Source organism: Pseudophryne corroboree, chromosome 2, assembly GCF_028390025.1.
Source record: "Pseudophryne corroboree isolate aPseCor3 chromosome 2, aPseCor3.hap2, whole genome shotgun sequence".
NCBI lineage: Eukaryota > Metazoa > Chordata > Amphibia > Anura > Myobatrachidae > Pseudophryne > Pseudophryne corroboree.
The window spans coordinates 297033560-297056310 of NC_086445.1; the positions used below are offsets into that span (position 1 = coordinate 297033560).

The 22751-nt window shown below is 42.5% G+C and overlaps 1 protein-coding gene across 6 annotated transcripts in view; it reads right to left on the bottom strand.

The window, feature by feature from the left end:
- DIAPH3 (diaphanous related formin 3) overlaps positions 1-22751 on the bottom strand; it is a 1416707-nt gene that overhangs the window by 220459 nt on the left and 1173497 nt on the right. For 4 of the 6 annotated variants that reach the window (XM_063952903.1, XM_063952906.1, XM_063952902.1 and 1 more), the window contains 2 exons: positions 585-680; positions 61-120 (listed from right to left, as the gene is read on the bottom strand). In XM_063952903.1, coding sequence (XP_063808973.1) covers positions 61-120; positions 585-680 — 156 coding nt within the window. The remainder of the gene's footprint in view (positions 1-60; positions 121-584; positions 681-22751) is intronic. The other 2 variants (XM_063952905.1, XM_063952904.1) reach the window with 1 other exon arrangement.

The window sequence follows — 22751 nt, forward strand, 5'->3', positions numbered from 1 at the left end:
ATCATAGATCAGCAGGACAAAGATAGACACAGCCTGTAATGCATGAACATGTTTCATTACCATGGTTACAAGCCTTTAGCACAGGTCTCCCTGATGATGGACTGAGATTGTCCTGTATATCTGTAAAAACCACAAAGATGTTTTATAAATCTGAAACGTAATACTCTTGATGTCGTAGGAGAGCAAGAAATCCGACTAATTTAATCTTAATTATCCATTATAATGATGGGCTAGAGTACCAGCTGACATATTACAAAAATATCATGATGGTATGACCTATTTAATCGCATTAGCATATACGCTGAGAGAGAGATAAAATACATATGGTTTTGAAGATGAGTCTTGTCATAAACAGCTTATTTTAAGTTCAGTACAGTGGTTTGCAAAGTGGTATATAGACATCAGCCAACAGGAATTAACATCTTTCCTGACATTTGTCATTACGCAGAGAAGGATTACGCTTGCTGCTGGCACTTTAAGCACTTCTTCCCGGTAGCACTGTATTTATGATTAATGTTTCAGAAGCAAATGCAAAAAATAAGTGAAAAATATGCCTTGGAATAGAGGAAAGGTACTCTAGTCACCTTTGGGCCGTGGAGTCCGTTTTCTCCTGTCTCGGAAAGCAGCTCCGGATTGCAGGGCCTCCAGCAGGCTATCCATCACTCCAGTCTCCTCACCCTCTGTAAAAAGAGATTGAGGGAATTCCATCAGCCCTCTAGGTTACCATAGTAATGTCAAAGACATACAGACAGATAAAAAAGATCACTCTGTTATGACTAAAACCAGCAATTTTAAAACTAGACAACCTTTTAACTGACTCGTATATCATCCTTTTCTTAATAAAATCAGTCTCATTTCGGTTTTGTGTTGCTATCTAGTAAAGTGGACGAAAGTTCAATTGATTTACTTCAGGCCCTAGGCTTTATAGCCAGTGACAGTAATCTCAAAAGGAATATGGTTTCTGTCTTATCTTCTTTTTTTCTGAACCCTGTGTGTTAAGGTCACTCATAAATCATATGTCCCTTGTGAAAAACTGTAACGTTATCTCTCCCTAAAAAGGAATCAACTGTAGTTATATCTGACTTAAAAGGACCCAAAGGCGTTAAATGTAACAGCAACTCCCGTTGTGCACCTTTATCTTCATTAGACTGCTCCTGATGTATTTATAAAAATGCACTTAATTATTAAAAACGTGTACTGGAGAAGAACAAGCTGAAATAAATGCTCATACCAAGTCAGTCAAACACATGGCCCCGGACAGCTATTTTCCATGTATAAAGTTTGGTGAATAGTTTATGCAAAGCACAGATTAAAAGACCCTCAAAATTGAATGCATGAATTATTAGATGTGCCAATTATTTATTCATCCCTTCATTAGCAGTCATTCACGAAGCACACTATTTGTATTAGTCTAGGACTGTTTCACACACTCTTCATCAACACATGATTAGCTTGATTACAACTAAACTACACAACCTAGGCAAAATAATGAACATTTCATTTGCATTTCAATTAATGTGAAAGATGATGGCCCAACTAATAACTTGGTCACTGTAGCAATGAAAATAATACAAGAATATAAACACACAATAGATTTTTTTATATATATATATATATATATATATATAAAATGTATTTATTTTATAAACAATTTGATACAGAAGCAGCCTGTCCTGTAATCCTTTATAATTGAGAACAAACCCCTTTGTAAACGTCTGACAGCGCTTTGTAAAGGTCTGCTTTACAAAGAACGACTCTTCACTCTGGTCGCTTTATCAGGCGGCTTCTTTATGCTTCACAAATGTTAACATATCTAATTTGTTTTTAACAAACATGGCTACCCTGAACACTAGCTAACACACATCAGCCCTCTCTGTCATGTGGCTGTTCATCAGCATCTAAAGCCCCAACCACTGGTTTCCACAAACCTTTATACCTTCAAACAGCATCAGCATCCAACCGCCCACTGGTTTCCACAAACCTGTACACCTTCACACAGCAATCAGCCACACTGAAATGAGGAGCAGAACTCTAAACCCTGTCTGCCCCTCGTCTCAGGGAGAGTACTCTCTTTGCCACAATATATGTATATATATATATATATATATATATATATATATATATATATATACTTTGTAGGGTATCCATAAAGTACCACCACGCACGGCACTGCTGTTACAAAGTTTCAACTGTATTCAAAGATGAAGCAGCATTACAAAGCAACGTTTCTGGGCCACTGCGGACCCTGTCATCAGGCTGCTGCAGAGTCAGGAGAACAGTTTGCTGAACTTTTTTTTCACCGAGTGCGCTGCACCGCAAGTGGAACACACGCCACCTTTGGGGCGCTCCTCCTCAGTGCAGTGGCTTCTAACTACCACATTCGGCTGTACCGGCCTGATCACGTGACATTTACGCCACAACATTAACTCTGCAGTGCTTTTCATTTAACAAGTAACACATCTATCTCATAAGCCACCAACCAGATACACTCGTGCTCATTGCATTAATCCTTGTATGTATTAATACTTGATCGGACCCATATTGTCGATGCGGACAAAAACTATGAGTATATAACCATATTCTAACAAGAAAACAAAACCAAAATTAATAGGATTTGTCACCCATGGCCATTGGCCACAGATATACAAGCAGTAAAACAATTACAGAGTATACAGAGAGCAGCAAACTAATCAAAATAAAGGAATCATACCATATTAATATACATTACAGATGTATAACATTAACATGGACATTATAGAAAAGATCTCCGATCGGAAAACACACTCACACTGATATTTGATTCCTCTAACCAAAAGTCACATACTGTAATCTCCACTTTTTATAAAAGACGATGTTCATATATATATATATATATATATATATATATATATATATATATGGTCAGTATGCGGACCGGCACTCCTCCTGGTGAGCTCAGGCGCTCTGGTGCCTCCAGAAAACATGTAATATAAAACGAGCACAAAGGACTGCGGCACTCAGAGGCTTAATGCACAATTCTTAGTGTATTAAAAATAACACCTGATATCAGGTGTTATTTTTAATACACTAAGAATTTTGCATTAAGCCTCTGAGTGCCGCAGTCCTTTGTGCTCGTTTTATATATATATATATATATATATATATATATACTGTACAGTGACACAGTTCTTATTATCTATAAGAATATACTTATATGAATAGAGTCATTTAGCCCCTTAGACCAGACGGTATCTAATCTGTGTATCCACTGCACTTCTTTACGTAAGATATTTTTTCTACAGTCCCCTCCTCTTGGCAAAGGTGGCACCCTGTCAAATATCATGTACCGTAACAATGACAATTGGTATTGATACTGTACGAAATGTTGTGCCACGGGTTTATCAGTATCCCCCATTTTCAGTTCCAATTTTATCGAGGAGCGATGGTTAAAAACACGTTCACGAAACGGTCTAATGGTTTTACCCACATAGACAAGTGAGCATGGGCAATACAATATATATATATTGTCGTAGTCGAAAATATTATAGCCACATGCATCACGTACAAACACCACACAGATGGCCTCCGTGCGGGTGCTTGTTCTGCCGTGCGTGCGCATACTCGCACGTTACGTATATTCGCTCACGCGGTCCTGCGTATTAGCGTGTGGTATGAGTAAATACGGTAGCATACGCATTCGCATTGAAAAGCCACAAAGACATATTTCATATCTAATCCACATAGTACGTAATTTACACATAGCCTACATGCACCACACCAGCGAGTTACATTTGCTTTAAAGGTATAACAACAGAGGGATTCGACTTTACAGGATACGAGGGGACAGAATTAGGTTAGGAGGTGGTGTTTGGTATCCAGCTGTACAGTATTTTAAGAGCAATATTCCGGTAGTTTGCAGAAGATAGCACGCTCCTGCGTATAGAGATGCGCAGGAACAGAATATTAATATTACACTGTATTTACTGTACTCTTGATATTCGGCGGGAACCCAGTGGAGAACATCTGCAAGTGCACCTGGACCAGGCATCGCCCACCAATTCAAACCGACCTATGACCGCTCCTGTACTGTAAATGACCAGCCCTTTGACCTATAGGTGAAGAGATTACAGTTTCCATTGTTTCATGATTTGGGCTAATGTATAAAAGCCAAGCCTCCTGGCCGGTCAGACACATTCTCTGAAGGTCATCTATCCAGGTTGACTGAGGACCGGGTGGCGCAGGCGAACAAACGTATGTATCCATTGATTGTAGCCTTTTCTCTTATGTGATTGTATTTCTTGTTGTACCCCCTTTTGAGTAAGTAGTTGTTGCTGGGTTGGACCTGCAGCATTCGCATTCCTTTCCTGTTAGGGGTTATAGAGTGTATTCCGCCACACGTGTAGCTACTCTATGCTAACAGTGTGACGGCGTGCGCATGCAACGTGTACATATTTGATAGGGGTTACACGCACACATGCTCAACGGTCGCAGCGGCCTGAACACTTTAAAGTTAATCAGACTTAACAATATATATATATATAAATATATATATATATATATATATATATATATATATGCTCATGACTAAGGTGCTATTGTAGCACCGAAACAGCTGTCGAGCTGTTAGAACCTTGTGGGATGACTGGCATTGCTTTACCACCCTGACATCTGCTGGATAAGTAGTCCTGTCTTCATGATGCTGTTTGATTGTGATTTGATCCAGTCTCCCATGTTTTTTATGCACTTTACTTGAAATGCATTGCACTTTTTCATTGCTATACGCAATAAATATGAAGTAATTTTTTCTATTTAAAGTGGATGTTGCTGGCTATGTTTGTCCATATCGTAACCATTATGAGCCATGCACTCCGTCTGTTGGACCTAAATGTGTGCTGCTAGCCTCATTTTATATATATATATATATATATATATATATATATATATATATATATATAAATACCGTATATATATATATATACCACATAGTCCGACATACAGGATAATCTATGTTTGAATGGCATCCTCTTCCCACTATGTGGGTGTGGAAATGTGGTACCTTTATTTATACTTCTGCATGTTGTACAGTTTAAGCATCTGAAACAGCCCAATCGTGTCGTGGATAACCAACATTCTTTCTCTTTACTTATTGACAAATTAGGGCGCATCAATACATCCCTTAGATTCGGTCCTCCCCTGTATGCAATCAACAGTTTTTTGGGAAGCGCTTTTTTTCAATGTAGCATCAGTGGCTACTATTCTCCAATGTTTCTCAATAGCCATCCTCATTGCATGACTGCCAGTATCAAAAGTTGTCAGGAACACAAAATGTCCCTTATTCGTCTCCTGGTTCTTACGATCCTGGTGTTTAAAAAGATGTTCAGACCTATATACGCATTTATCAATTGTCTGAGGATGATATCCCCTCTCCAAAAAACGATGTTGCATCTCCTGAAGTTGGAGGTTCATCGTCACACCAGCAGTTATTCCTCATAACCCTAATAAATCGTGATATAGGTAGGTTGCCTTTCAGCGTTTCCAGATGCTAACAGTTATAATCTAAAAGTGTGTTCCGATCGGTCATCTTCCTATATAAAAAATGTCCATACCCCCCCTGTCACTGGTGAACATAGTCACATCTAAACAATTAATTTAATGTACATCACATAAAATTAGGTTACTGACAACTGATTTGTTCATAGAATCAGACAACAGTCCCACATGTGCTCCCCTAATAATAAGAATAATTGTGTACAGTACAATAATAATTTTTAAATCAGAGCTTAAATATTCTGGAAAATATTTTTATTGCGCATCAAGGAATGAGTACAAAATAAAACTCAGAAATCCATACAAACAGTGCAGAACAGTATTTTTCAATATTGGGGACCACACAATACAAGTATATGAGTGATAATAGTAAAAGGGGAGACAAGGAGAACAAAGCTTAATTGTTTTGGGTACAATTAACACCAGGCTAAATCACAATATAGCCAGGGGAACAGGCATTGAGGAGAGGAAGGATCAGAAATAACAGAAGAGGTCCGAAAAGGGTGAGAAGAGGGAACAACAATGTATCAGGCCATGGAAAAATTAGTAGGTCAGACAAATCAGTGTGGTGAGGAAGGCCCTAATTATTCTGCCGTGAGAGATATTATTCAGTGTGCTCAAAGATCTTATGGATCTGAACCTGGTATGAAGGAGGTATTTAGAGGTACATGCCCCATTTTTGTGTAACAATTTGACACCAGATTCAATATGGACAGTAAAAAAAACCTCTTTATATCAGGCGCTAATATTAATTGTTATAAAAAAGCCCTTTTGGATATAATGAAACTCAGCTGCAAAAAGTTAATGACCTGGGGTTAACAGGTCAAATGAATTACACTGGACCACCCAAGTGCAATTAAACACAGAACTCCAATTTATAATAACTCTTGCGCTATAATTATATAATTACAAGATATGACTGACAAGAATAACAGACTCCTATAAAATTAAAAATATATTTAATATTGTATGAATTATCATGTATCATAAAACAAGACCGGTCTTAAAAGTTTAAACATCAAAAAATGACAAGTATATATACTTTCTAATAAATGGAGGTGGGCTTTAAGCATAATCTGTGCACAGAAGTGTAAAAACAAGCTCTATAGTTATATGACTTATTTGATGAAATAAAAAAAATTAAATCAAGTGTAGCTGCTGGTAAGACCCATATATTAATTGTTTCCAATAGATAGTCACTTTGTGTCAAAGTTCTTTAGGATATAAAAATCCAACATATAACGATGAAATGAATAAGAGCCTTTTGTAACCGGAATCTTACGTGAGGTGAGAGCAAGTGGTATCAGCAGAAGTGCATCCCGACGACCACCACAGTGGCTTGTAGCTGCGGGGAAAAAAGGCACCTGCAATGGTGCCCGCTGTGACTTAACCTGCTCCGTCACGATGCTCCACGGATATCCACCTCTACGTGCCGTTTGCGGGCACCGGTAAGCGGCTCCTCTCCACTCAAAATCAAATGACCAGGCAGAAGAAAATTCTTTGAGGAAGCCCCTGTAGGAGGAGCGAAACGCGTCAGAAGCTGATTTTGTTGGACCCCAGCTGGAGTTAGACCAGCATTACGTACCGGCTATAACATTCTTCTGCCTGGTCATTTGATTTTGAGTGGAGAGGAGCCTCTTACCGGTGCCCGCAAACGGCGCGTAGAGGTGGATATCCGTGGAGCATCGTGACGGAGCAGGTTAAGTCACAGCGGGCACCATTGCAGGTGCCTTTTTTCCCCGCAGCTACAAGCCACTGTGGTGGTCGTCGGGATGCACTTCTGCTGATACCACTTGCTCTCACCTCACGTAAGATTCCGGTTACAAAAGGCTCTTATTCATTTCATCGTTATATGTTGGATTTTTATATCCTAAAGAACTTTAACACAAAGTAACTATCTATTGGAAACAATTAATATATGGGTCTTACCAGCAGCTACACTTGATTTAATTTTTTGATTTCATCAAATAAGTCATATAGCTATAGAGCTTGTTTTTACACTTCTGTGCACAGATTATGCTTAAAGCCCACCTCCATTTATTAGAAAGTATATATACTTGTCATTTTTTGATGTTTAAACTTTTAAGACCGGTCTTGTTTTATGATACATGATAATTCATACAATATTAAATATATTTTTAATTTTATAGGAGTCTGTTATTCTTGTCAGTCATATCTTGTAATTATATAATTATAGCGCAAGAGTTATTATAAATTGGAGTTCAATATGGACAGTGCCAGGCTGCTTATCAAAATACAAAGTGTCCATAAGGGTAGAGATCACCACACACAGTGAAGGGGCCAAACTGGTAATCCAGTGCAGTAAGTGCTGAAATTAAATATTGCTCATGAAGTCTGTCAGATGAAATTAAGAGCAATGAACTACACACCGAATCCTTTGAGATTCCACATTTTGGACATCACTGTGAGACTTGGGAGTAGATTTACTAAAAATTCTAAAAAAGGCAAGTGATGGTAATAACCTTTCGCAACCAATCAGGATCTGTATATCATTTTCTAGAATGCTATAAATATTGTAGCTAGAATCTGGTTGCTATAGGAAATACTGTACTACCACTTGTCTGTTTTAGAAGCTTTAATACAGATGTCCTCATACATCTTTTCTGCAGTTGTGCCAGCCAGCTCATCTTGCCATGCCAGGTCTTGTGAGATTCTACTAGCGTCTGGCATTTTTTACTAATGAAATAGCGTTTTAGATGCAACGTGATGAGCCAGGGAACTGTGTGGATTAATTTGAAATGCAACACTTATATGTCTGTGTGCGACTGAGTATATGACGTGCTATGATACAGTAACCACAGCTTTTTCCATGTCGCGTTCCTCTGTGCTTCATATACACAGTTGCACACAGATATACAAGTGTTGCATATCAAATTAATCAGAAAAGTCTCCTGGTGCAGCCTAGATGCAAAAAGTTGCGTCTAAAATGCATTTTCGCCAAACAAAAGGACGCCCAACGCTAGCAGAGTTGCACGGAAACCTGTAAGCTCACTGGCACGGGGCATAATCTGCTGTGTGACGTTTTGAGGCTAGATGTACGAGGACATTGCCTTGTGAAAGATTGGCGCTTAAAAAAAATGGCCAATCTTCGCTGAAATCCCAGACAAAACCAAGTTGGTTTTGCTTTGTGAATGGTTGCCTCTTAAGAAAATATGGGCAATCTCAGCTGAATTCCAAGACATCCACAAACTTGGACCCTATTACATCTTCCCAATGGTCTAAAATCAAGTCTATTCAATTGGTGAATTACTGCCCAAATCAGGCCAGCAACACGATTGAAAGTGGAAGACAAATGTTCCACCAGCAGCAAAATTAGACTTGTTTAATTCAGTTTTTTTTATTTTTATGTTTTGCTCAAAACCGGGTGGCAGTTTGGTTTTCCACTGTGTAAGTGTACAAGACAGACATCATGACGTCTCACCCTTGAAGTGAGGTACAGTCCATTAAGGAAATGAAGGCAGAAATCAGAATACCATGCAAATATGTGAGGAAAATTAGGGGGATGGAAGGTGTAGAGAATATAGGCAGGAAATTGTAAAGAGTAAAATATATTGCATTAATAATAATTTAATTATTGCCCAGATGATAACTGTATATATGAACAGTTTTTTTTTGTACATGTAAGGTTATTTTGATAGGTTTCTCATTAGCATGTTAATAAACCAGGAAGACTGAGAAGGGTGTGTGTATAGTTTCATTAAAATGTACATCTCTTACAGCATCATGTGAGCAGGAAAGCCATTACCTGTGCAGACCAGGTGCACCAGGGTGAGAAGATAAGTAAACAAAGCATTTTGTATTTGCAAGCCTATAGATTACTTGGAGATGTGTCGTTGGTACCAAACATAGCAGGGGAAAGCACTCTGGTGACCAGGTGTGACTGCACTTAAACAGAGATCAAAGCCTTACAATATTTTCTCTATTTTTTACATAACATTGATATTCATATAATACTTGGGAGTGTCCAAAATCATAGAAATAGAAGTCTATAAGCAGGTCGGGTGTGATTTCAAGTACCAAAGACATATGGTTTGAGAAAAAGGAGATTTATGGTAGACTTACCATAGATAAATCTCTTTCTGCAAGGTACACTGGATTCCACAGGGAATAACATCGGGGGTCCGAGGCACCAGCAGGTCAAAGCTTTGACTGGTCCCAGGATGCACTGCACCACCTCCTCTACAGCCCCGCCCCGGAAGTATCAAAGGCATAGAACCTGTTGAACGTGTTCACAGAGGACCACGTAGCCGCCTTGCACAATTGTAAAGGAGACACGCCTCGGTGGGCCGCCCAAGAAGGTCCAACAGACCGAGTAGAATGGGCTTTGATAGCAGCTGGAGCCGGAAGACCAACCTGAGCATAGGCTTGTGCAGTCACCATTCTAGTCGATCTGGCCAAGGTCTGCTTATTCGCAGGCCAGCCACGCTTGTGAAAACCAAAAAGTACAAAAAGGTTATCTGACCTCTTGAGGGAGGCAGTTCTCTCTACGTAAATATGGAGAGCCCGTACCACATCCAAAGACCGCTCTTTGGAGGACAAACCAGAAGAGATCAAGGCTGGAACCACACTCTCTTGGTTAAGATAAAAAGATGATACCACCTTAGGTAGGTAACCAGAGCGAGTTCGAATAACTGCTCGGTCACAGTGAAAAGTTAGAAAGGGTGGACGACAGGAGTAAATCCAACCTGATCATAGCGTTTGGCGCCAAATGCCACCCCCACCCGCCCAGCGACCGCCTCTGCCTCACAATCAGGCAGAGGCGATCACAAGGCAATGACAGCCTTTGGCTGTCAGCCATGCACCGGCGCAGTTCTGACCTGATCGCTGCGATGAACTGCAGCGAGCGATCAGGTCAGAATGACCCCCTAAGTCCGTCACCCTCCTAGCAGAGGCAATAGCCAAGAAAAACACAACCTTAAGTGTAAGACATTAAAGATCCACAGACTCAAGAGGGTCGAATGGAGACTCTTGCAGGGCACTTAAGACAACAGACAGATCCCATGGAGCCACAGGAGGGACATAGGGATGCTGAATCCTTTAAACACCCTGAGTGAAAGTATGAATGTCAGGAATAGATGCAATTTTCCTCTGACACCACACCGACAAGGCAGATATATGAACCTTGAGGGATGACCAGACGAAGGCCTAAATCTAGGCCTTGTTGCAGAAAAGCCAAAAGCCTAGAAGTTCGAATAGGCATCATAATTCTTAGCAGCACACCATGTGAAATAAGAATTCCAGACCCTGTAATAAATTTGTGCACAAAGCCAGTTTCCGGGCCTTCAACATAGTTTGAATAACCACCTCAGAGAATCCCTTGGCCCTCAGGAGTGAAGCTTCAAGCGCCACACCGTCAAAGCCAGTCTACCCAGGTCTGGATAGACACAAGGGCCCTGAACGAGTAGGTCTGGGCATTGAGGAAGTAGAAGAGGACGCTCTATCGATAGACCCTGCGGTGTCAGTGGCTTCATCAGAAGTTACTTCTGATGAAGCAGCTGACACCGCGAGGAGGAAGAGAAACGTGTTAAGATAACATTTACTTCAAAGCATCATCCATGCCGGAGCTCTTATCTACAAGTGGTCTGCAGTATCATCCATTGTTCTCTCAGAGATGTCTGCTCATAAAGGTTAACAGCACCAGCAGCCGGGGAGACTGAGAATTGGTGAGACCAAAGCTAATTATTGTCTGGCCAGACATATGAACGGTCTATTTAAATCCTGTTAACAGACCGGTGTGGTGGATATTGATTACAGAGGAGTCTGTGTACCAATCTGATTCTGCTACAGCAGTGTCTGTAATCATTTATAAATGGCAGAATTTAGGTCATTTGCAACAAAGTTTCCGTACTATGTGCTACAGTGTATTAACACTCAGTGGTAAATTACCAGCTATAAGGCTACAAAGAGGAAACACTTCTGTTACAACCAATGTGGAACTGATCTTTACTTACTTTTATATTTATATGTGTACTGCATTTTAAACTATGAAAATTGTGGAGCATGTATAATTTAAAAACCAGCCGGTAGATGTACCTTTTTATGTATTCTAGGGACATAGTATTATAATAAATTGGTTATTAATTCCTGAGTGCTGTAATAACTTTTTTTGGGCTTTTTTTTTTTAGTACTTTTCTCAGGGTTGAGCAACCCCTATGTTACTAGCAGCACAGGAATTAAATTGATAAGCGCGTGGTCACACCCTCTTCATTTTCTTTCTACGTCTGCAAGGCCCCACTTGTCCACTAGGAGTTGAAAGACTTCCGGATGAAGACTCCACTTTCCGGCATGAACATCCTGACAACTGAGGAAATCAGTTTCCCAGTTGAGGACTCCGGGGATGAACACTGCCGATATGGCTGGCAGATGGCGTTCCACCCAATGGAGGATTTTTGATACTTCCAGCATTGCCATGCGGCTTCAAATGCCGCCTTGTTGATTTATGTACGCCTCCTCCTGGTCCACCGACCCTGGAGAGTGTGTTGCTTCAACACCGTGCCCCAACCCTGCAGGCTGGCATCCGTTGTCCGGAGAACACAGCTGGAGATCCAGAAGGAGTGGCCCCTGCTCAACTGTTGGTCCTGTAGCCACCAGCTCAGTGACAGACGAACCTCCGGAGTCAAGGAGATCATTTGAGACCTGATCCGATGAAGCAGGCCATCCCACTTGGAAAGGATTAACCTCTGTAGAGGGCGGGAATGAAATTGAACGTACTCTACAATGTCGAAAGCCGACACCATGAGGCCTAGCACTTGCATCGCTAAGTGTATCGACACTCTTGGGCGAGAGAGGAAATATCTGATCCTGTCCTGTTTCAGGACTTTCTCTGGAGACAAAAACAATCGTTGGTTGTGTGTGTCCAGTAGTGCCTCCAGGTGCACCATGCTCCGAGCAGGGATAACCGTTGTGTAAAACTGGCAAGGGTGACGTCTCTTGAAAGAGATTGCGTACCCGTGAGAGACAACTTCCCGCACCCAGGCGTCCGAAGTGGCCTTTAACCAGGACTGGGCGAACTGCAGATGTCGGCCTCCCACCATGGGTCCACTAGGGGGAGACCCGCCCCATCATGCAACAGGCTGACGGGCGACCCAAAGTGTTATGCACACCAGTGCCTGCAGGAATGTACTGGTGTTTGAACTGTTATGCAAAACAAATGGACTCACAGACAAACTGGGGAATATGACATAACGTACACAGAAGGTAATAGGGTAACAAAATACACACAAAGTGAACAGAGAAGCCCAGAGGCTAAGGAACTGGGTATCTCCTTTGTATTAGAACTGCACAGATGGAAAAAGCAAGATGTTGTGTTTTAATACATAGAGAACCCGAAATGCTGTTGCTAAGGGCAACAGCAAAACCCTAAAGGGTTACCAACGGGTGTGGCAGTAAACTCCTTGGTCAGAGATGGAATGATAGACACAAGGAGAGTCTCCACAATCCTATTTCTCACTTGCAGTGCACAGGTTTTAGCTTACTGCCACTAAACTGACCCCTGACACCTAGCACAGTGAGACAGGATTAGACAGGCAAGTCTTAGAATACAGCCGCAAACTTGCTAAGTTCACAGAGTGGTAACAGAACCCCAGCAAGCTAAACGACTGACTCCAGTCTTACTGCTAGGTCTGGATTGGCAGAGTGTAATACCAAATCCCCAGGCCTATTTGCAGTAAGCAACAAACAAATACAAAGCTACACAGTACTGGCTAACTTTCATGAACTGACTAACCAACAAAGATTCAGCAGCATCTGCTTACCCTGAAAAGAGGCCTTATAAAGCAGGTGCTGTCCACGCCCCACTCAGACCTCACAGACTGTGAGCACAAAAACCAGCACCGGATCCCCTGCCGTGCACAGAGCCTATAACCACTGCACAGCAAAAGACCCGAACCGGAGTATCAGCTGCGCTCAGGTTACTCCACTAGCACTTGTCTCCCGGTTGCCATGACGACGTGGCAGCACAGGGCAGGAGACCCTAACACAAAGTTGTTTAGAGTTAGGCTTAGTGGTTTTGGAAGCAAGAGCCTGTCACAGATACGCCTGACCCTTTGCTTTTCCTGGAGGTCGAAAGGAACGAAAGGTGAGAATCTTAGCCTTTGGAACAGAAAGATTTGTATTTGGGGGAGACACAGTCTTGGCAGTAGCCAAATCAGTTGCAATCTTGTTCAGATCCTCCCCAAAAAGAATGTCTCCCTTATAGGGAGCACCTCCAAGGTCTTTTTGGAGTCCAGGTCCACCTTCCAGGACCTCAACCAGATAATTCGACGAGCCAGGATAGACGTAGTAGATGCCTTGGCCTCCATTACACCTGCATCAGATGCTGCCTCCTTAATATCGTGGGAGGTTATGGTAATATATAACAGATATTGTCTCGCAGTGTCAGAAAAATCCTGAGGCAGATCATCCTCAATTGCCTGAACCCATGCTTCAATATCTTTCGCAGCCCAGGAGGCTGCCATAGTGGGTCTATGTACAGCGCCAGTAAGAGTGTAAATAGACTTCAGGCATTAATCCACACGCTTATCCATCGGTTCCTTCAGTGAAGTGACAGTGGGGACAGGCAGATTAGATGACACCACTAGACGGGCGACATGAGAGTCCACCGGCGGTGGAGTTTCCCACTTGTTACTCAACTCCGCAGGGATAGGATAATGAGCCAACATCCTTATAGACAGGTAACATTTCTTTCCTGGAGAAGACCAGGCTTCCTGGCGTATGTCAATTAAGAGGTCAGAATGAGGTAAAACTACTTTAGCAACCTTCTGACGTTTAAATTTATCAGGTTTCTTAGACGTAGTAGGAGGTTCAATCTTATAATCAATCTGGAGAATCAGCTTGATAGCCTCCACTAGTTCAGGAACATCAACCTTGTACTAGTAGATTCCTCATCAGAAACAACTGTATTCGTATCAGAAGGATCAGTATAATCCCCATCCTCATCAGAGGAATCATCCGAAATATTAGTGGATTGTGAGGAAGAAATGGCCTGCTTAGAGGACTCTTTGGTCCCAGTAGGGCGAGGGTTAGGTTTGTGTTTAACCAAGGACTGGCTTAATTGCTGTAATTAGGTTGACAGAGTAGCCACCCATGGTGGATTAACTACAGGGACTATATGTGGCTGTAATGACACAGGAGGTCCCACAGGGGGCGTAAGTCATGTTACAAGCGTAGTCAGCATATTTCAAAATGCAGCCCAAGGTGGATCTTGATTAGCAACTGGTGCTGCAGACTGACTGGAAGGTGCAGGACACCCAGTACTTGAACCCACAGTTGAAACCTTTTCCTCAGTCAAATCTGAGATTTGACTGCAGATTTCCCGCCCTGTGTAGCAGACATTGGTGGTCATTCCGAGTTGTTCGCTCGCTAGCCGCTTTTAGCAGCATTGCAAACGCTAGGCCGCCGCCCTCTGGGAGTGTATCTTAGCTTAGCAGAATTGCGAACGAAAGATTAGCAGAATTGCTACAAAATTTTTTCAAGCAGTTCTGAGTAGCTCCAGACCTACTCCTAGATTGTGATCACCTCAGTCCGTTTAGTTCCTGGTTTGACGTCACAAACACGCAGTGCGTTCGGCCAGCCACTCCCCCGTTTCTCCAGCCATTCCTGCGTTTTTACTTGGCACACCTGCGTTTTTTAGCACACTCCCGGAAAACGGCTAGTTAGCACCCAGAAACACCCACTTCCTGTCAATCACACTACGATCACTCGAGCGATGAAAAAACATCGCTCGAGCTTGTGCAAATCTCCAAAGTTATGTGTCAAATTACTGAACGCACGCGTGCTGCGTACCGTGCGCATGCGCATTTTCCACCTAATCGCTCCGTTGCGAAAAACGGCAACGAGCGAACAACTCGGAATGACCACCATTATTGGGAATGTAGCCTTAGGGTGCAACAGTACAATATAGCCAGACAAAAACAATACCTGCAAAAATAAATAAAAAAAATCCCTGTTTTATTTGACAGCAAATGGAAAGCACAGATGATTTAAGCGGTGTGAGCTGACTGAAACACAGTGAAAAATACAAAACAGTATATCCTGTGGAACACTATATGGTATATGAGACCATGACCCACTTAGCCCCCCAGGGTACAGAATATACAGTAGTGATAGCAATACATGTGAAACACAGAATAGAAACCACACAGCAGCTATAGGCACACACACACAGTCACAGGTACAATGCAGAAATGATTACATATAACCAATAAAACTGCACTGGACTAGTAATACTACATATAGAAATGTATGTATACAGATACTGTATAACAATGTACAGTAAACACTGGATGTATATCACAGAATACTTGTACTAAATATTCATATAGTAGTGCACTTGTTCTTAACCAACGCTGCCTAAACGACAAGTAGAATACTTAAGTGTCCTGTAAATGCCCAGCGCTGATGAGGTAGGCGGCTTTACAGAGGAGAGTGCCCAGCAGTCCCAGGATCCGCGCAGCTATGTGAAATGGTGCCCAAACGCTGACAGGGAGTGAGGGAGACAGAGAAATGCAGCTCCAGGGCGGGAACACCTGCTGTAGATGGAGTCTGGAGCTGGGGGAAGGGCTACAGGTCAGAGCCTTATTCCCTCTGCTGGACTTCACCACCGGGTACTATGGAGCCTATAACAAACAGATTTTTGTAAATCTAACCTGTGCTCCCTGCCCTAGTGGATATAGTGGGGTCCCCACACGGCCAGTGTCCACGCCAGTGGTGCGGTCCGTCTCCTGGGACCGCGTCCGGATCACGATTTACCGGCGGGGACCCTCTTACCTCCTCCCTGAAGTGCGGCCATGCGATCCAGGAGAGCAGCAGCGTTGATGTGTGCCTGAAGATCAGAGCGCCTCCGCTGTAAGTACCTGGGAACCAGGCCACGGGAGTATACAGCGCCGCTGAGGGAGGTGATGGAGCTGCAACACAGAATGTCAACATGACATACACTGTAACTGCTTGTGCTGCGGCCCTTGAAGTATTCTAGAAAAGCTCTTTTCAGGACTGCCTAGCGCAGCACCCCCTGTTAGTGACCTGCACTGCAGGCACCAACTTACAAACTGAGCTCCAGTGCCTGGAAACAGGGCTATAGAGGAGGCGGTGCAGTGCATCCTGGGAACAGTCAAAGCTTTAGCCTGTTGGTGTCTCGGATCAAGATCCAACTCTACACCCTGATGTTATTCCCTGTGGAATCCCAGTGTACCCCGCTGCAGAAATAGTGATAGCAATATGTGATATAGGAGAATGGAATCCCACACAACAGCTGCAGGCACACTCAGTCACATGTACAATGAAGAAGTTATTACATATAAACAATAAAACTGCACTGGACTAGTATAACTACATAGAAATATGTATGAGTATAGATATAACAATGCACAGTCGATACTGGATGTATATCACAGAATACTTGTACTAAATATTCAGATAGCAGTACACTTGTTCTTAACGAACACTGTCTAAAATGACATGTAGAATACTTAAGTGTCTGTAAAAGCACAGCGCTGATGAGACAGATTTACAGAGGAGACAGAGCCCTGCAGTCACGGAGATCAGCCCAGCTAGTAGTGAAGATGGCGCCAAAATCTGTCAGGGGTGAGGTAGAGAGAAATGCAGCTCCAGGGCGGGAACACCAGCAGTAGATGGCGCCTGGAGCTGGGTGAGGGGCTACAGTCAGCGCATTCTCCCCTATGCTGGGCCTCACCACCGGGTACTATGGAGCCTATATTAAACAGATTTTAGTAAATCCGACCTGTGCTCCCTGCCCTGGTGGTTATAGTGGGATCCCTGTGCAGTACAGTGTCCACACCAGCAGCGCGGTCCGTCTTCTGGGACCGCGATTTACCGGCGGGTCCCACCTGGGGACCCTCTTACCTCCTCCCTGATGTGCAGCTACGCGATCCTGGAGAGCGTCAGTGGTTTGTGCCTGAAGTTCAGTGCGCCTCCGCTACAAATACCCGGGAACCAAGCCGCGGGAGTATGCAGCGCTGCTGGGGGAGGTGATGGAGCTGCAGCACAGCATGTCAGAATGACATAGAAAGTGCTGCGGCCCTTGAAGTCTTCTTAAAAAGCTCTTTTCAGGGCTGCCTAGCGCAGCCCCCCGTTGGTGACCTATTATGCAGGCACCAACTTACAAACTGAGTTCCAGTGCCTGGAGGCGGGGCTGAACAGGAGGCATCCTGTGAACAGTCAAAGCTTTGGCCTGTTGGTGCCTTGGATCAAGATCCGACTCTACACCCTCGAAGTTATTCCCTGTGGATACCAGTGCACCCCGCTGCAGAAAAATAGGTATCTAACAAATACCACATTACACTGTAGTGGTGTTTGACTCATAGCTTAAGAGAGACTATGTGATGTACCCAATTTCAACCGGGCAAAGGTTTGCTGTGCAGAACAATTTATCCCTTTTAACACTGTTAGTAGTCAAATTTTGAAAAATCCCAGCTAAGTGGACGGCTGCAAATAATTGTGACAGTTTCAAGACCACCCAGGTGGTCACGTTCCAGGTCACCCGACAGGTGCACAGGGAGAGTTCACCAAAATGTGACATTTTCAAAGAGCACAATGGTGATGCATTGTAAATGACAGCAACCAAGTAAAGCAACCAATTACAACACCAAAAATTCTGCAACTCTATGGACCAAGGCCTTCAATTTAGAATACGATGTGCACTGCTCAGACAATGGCATCATAGAAATAAATCACTTATAAAAGTCATTTTTCTGCTATTAATATAGCTATAGCTATTCCACAGGGGAACTTATTTCAATTATTTGTACATAGGTTAAATGTTAGTGGCCGAAACTAGTTTTGTGGGTTAATTAATAAGCCAGCTAGCCGTCAAAGACTTGGTATTACAGTGGGGTGGGAAAAAACTGATAAAAGTGATGGAAGCATGTATGTGCCTAGGGGACCCTAGTGCTATCCCAGAGCCTAGAGCGCATGGCGACGCGCCATTTTCCCAGTGATTTTAGCAGCAATGCTGCTACGCAATGGTACTCCGGAAGGTAAGTATTAAAAATAATGGGTGCAGGTTGTGGCATCCCTGGACCCCGTGTGCACTGCACAAACTGCACCCATTATAAATACGCTAATGACGTCAAATCTTTCTAACTTTTCAGAATGGCCTACTCAAAATAGTTAAACACTCTTGGACTAGGTGGTTAAAGTCTAGCCAGTCTTAAGTGAAATACTGGACATTCAGACTGCAAAACCTATTTTGTACTTATTCTGAAATTTAATATTGTGAAAATAAATTAGTAAATTTGTATGAATTATTTACATATTCATTTATAATTATTTTATTAATTTATATTACTTAAAACTTACATAATACTGTCATGGTATAGAATAAGTACAACCTTTGATACTCCTATAAATACTATGCAAAGTTTATATTCTAAGGCTCCTAGATATGTAAAATCATAGATACTGCCCATTAGTTATCATCCCTTACTACAACTGTTCAAAGCGATAAGAGATGATCAAAAATAGTTTTTTCTACTGGGACAGTGCCTCCAATAAGTGGAAGTCCTGGCAATGAGTGTACACTAATGTGATAGCTATCTCTAGAAGTATATTTTGTCCCCAGATTATAAACGGTACATGACTATATGAAGGCAGCAGTGTGCATCTTGCTGATAAGGGATCAGAAGATTCCTCTAAGGCTGGACTTTAACCAGAGGTAAGAGAAAAAAAACACCATCTGTCAGATAGATTTTGTACTGAAGCCAGGAGATATCTCCAACTATTGCTCTCAAGACATTTTTGCAGGCGTTAAGGGCTTGGAGACTTATTAAAGACCCCTAAATGTAATGAATCCTAATGGATATCCTATATGCTTTTACATAGCAATATTATTTTATTATAATGGATTATAACAGAAAGGGAGCATCATGGCAATAATTTGTTGGAAGGCATCACTAAATAGACCCCTAAGGGGGGTATCCAATTAGACACTAACATTTTTGAGGCTGTTTTTTCCCCCAGGGCTATTCAATTTGACCCCATTTTTTTACATCCCAAATTTTTTCCATTTTAGTGCAAAAACACGTAGGATCCACGAAAATCGCGGACCTGTGTGTTTTCATGCCCACAATCATAGAAAAAAAAAACCTGCTTATGGTAGATTTAGTTTTGCCTGCCTAAAGGTGGGTACACACTGGCAGATATATCGCGGGTCCGTCGGCCAGTGTGTACGGCCGATATGTCTGTGAACTCCGTCGTTCACAGACATATCGCGTCGGCCCCGAAGCACAGCCGACGGCCAATATATCTACGAATATATTGGCGTGTCGGTGTGTGTGTACGGGTGGTCGGCCGACCGCACGTACACATGCTCCGGCGGCCGGCGGTGATTGACAGCTCTACTGTGTGCACGCCCGCCCAGTTCATGACGTCGGTCCCCAACACACTGCCCGATCCGTCCATAGATATATCTACCGATCAATTGATCGGCAGATATACCTGTCAGTGTGTACCCACCTTAAGGCAGGCAAAATCAAATCCCCAATAAATGTTGGCATTGAAACTAATTGCATAGCCCCATGGAAGGTAATTAGCCACCGCAAATTAGTGCGGCTAACTGGATACCACTCTAAATGTTGTGAATGGTTAGTGGACATCATAATTGCTTTAATGGACATCCTAATTGCTTTTGTATGGCAAAGTCATTTTTATTACATTGGGCTATTATAAGGGGGAACACTGGTACTTTACATGTATTATTTTTTTCCAATGAAAAAACAAAAAATCTGGAAAGCTCTGCATTGTTCAATTTAGCTGCCGAAGATTAGCTTGAATAGCAGTGACACCGGCTTTGTTTACCCATGAAATTAAATTAATCGCATCAGAATTAAATATGCCTCCACAATGCTTTGTAATTCCATAATTGCCGATAAGCATATTTCATTTAACAGTGAATAGGTGTAGTTTATAGATACAGTGGCTTAGTACGTCCTATACATGGCGTCTAGTAAGGGATACACCATATAATAGGTAGGATCTGATGATGTACAATGAAGGTTGGCAGTAAAAACCACTGTAAGCACATTTTATAATTGCATGGAGTAGTATTGCCATTTACTGCGTAAGCAAAGTGAAATCTGGCACTTCTTATTTAAACAACATGAAACAGCTCAGGAATCCATAGATTCATTGTAATTTACATTTATATGAAGCCAATCATTAAATAAAAATCCCACAGCTCAATTCAACTTCAAATTAGCACATATATTCAGTCAGCAGATTAATACTTTAGAGGAAGGCAAACATTCTTTTGCAGAGTGTAATTCTGCTAGTCGCATTTGGCAGGTTTGAAAGAGGATTACAGAAGGGTGGCTGATCTGTTCTTGCGCTTAGACATTTCATAGAAAAAAATGAATGCCCGACAGACTACATGTACAGTGTGAGCAAATGGCACCACTTCTTACGTACTGGTACATCACTGGCCAATTGTAATCAACTAGTGACAGCTTACTAACATACTAAATATGTAAGACAAACTATTTGAGAATTTTTTTTTTTAGCACATAGTCTAGCAATAAAGTTGGGCATATAAGTGGCATAGTGGTTAGCAGTGCTGCCTCACAGTAGCAGGGTCATGGGCTCTATTAAAATAAGGTCCCGATCCGTGTGGAGCTTTGCATGGTTTCCCCATCTTAAATGATCCATTTCCTCCCACACTCCAAAGGGGAAGCAGTCAGGATCCCGGCTATCGGTATCCCAACAGCCGGAATACCGACCCCATTGTAAATGCCGACACCAGCATCCAGAAGAGTACAACATACAAATACCGACAGTCGGGATCCTGAACGAGGGGACACCAGGCCGCAAGTCAGGTAAGCCGTGGGGGTGGGGGTAGGTTAGGTTTAGGATGCAGGGTGTGTGTGTGTGTGTTAGACTGCGTTCCAGGGGGATAGAGTTAGGCTGCGGGGGGAGGGTTAAATTTAGGCAGCAGGATTGGGGGGTTAGGTTTAGGCACCAAGGGGGGGTGTTATGGTTAGGTACCAAGGGGGAAGGCTAGGGTTAGGCTGTGGGAGGGTTAGTGTTAGGGGGTTGGGAAGAGGGGGAGACACCCCTTATTCAACCCTGTCGGCTTACTAACAATCGGGATCCTGGCGTCGGTATTACGAGCGTCGGGATCCAAAATGCCGGCTATTCATGCTGATCCCCTCCAAAGACACACTGGTAGGTTACTTGATTGCTGACAATATTAACACTAGTGTACTGTATGTGTAGTAAGGAACAGATACTAAACTACACTGAGGCAAGGAATGTTATAATGGCTATATAGTCTTTGTATAGGACTGCTTAAGTAAGCACTATATACAAACTATTAACAAACAAGTTGTTCAATCATTTGCTAAGTATCAGTGACATCACTGGGGAACTGCTTGAGTAATATTCAGTAGACCTGCTGTACTCATGAGCCACTGGTTCTTAGCATGTCATTAAGGGCAACTGCACCATGCACAGAGCATATCATTTGCAAGATATCATGGAAGAAACAACTTTGTCCTAGTGGAAAGTAAGTGAGAAAAATGTGAAACATAATAAAAACAAGGGATCGTTTCATATTACTTGATGTGCTGGTTCTAATTACTTCATTGCATACTGCCATTTGAAGTGAATAACATGGATTATCTAATTTCAATGACAAGGGGTGAGATATACAGTAGTGGGCAGTAAGTGAACAGTCAATTTTTTAAGTTGATCTGTTGCAACCAGGAAAAATGGGCAAGCATAAGGATCTCATCGACTTTGACAAGGGTCAAATGGTGATAGCTAAACAACTAGGTTTACAGCATCTCCAAAATCATGTCTTGATGGGTATTCCTAGTATGCAGTGGAAAGAAACTTGCAAAAAGGGTACAAGGAAGGAAAACCAGTAAGCCAGCGAAAGGATCATGGGCACCCAAGGTTCATTGATTCATGTGTGGAGTGAAGACTAGCCCATCTGTTACTATCACACAGTAGGGATAAATGTAGCACAAACTGATGAAAAAGATAATGCTGGCAATGATAGACAGGTGTCAGAACACACTGTGCATCACTGCTTGCTGCGTATAAGACTGTGCAGCTGCAGACCAGTCAGAGTGCCCATTCTGACCATAGAGGCCCCACCTCAAAACTTACATTACTTAAAGCAGGGATGGGGAGTCTTTGACCCTCCAGCTGTTGTTGAACTACACATCCCAGCATTCCTTGCAATAGTTTAA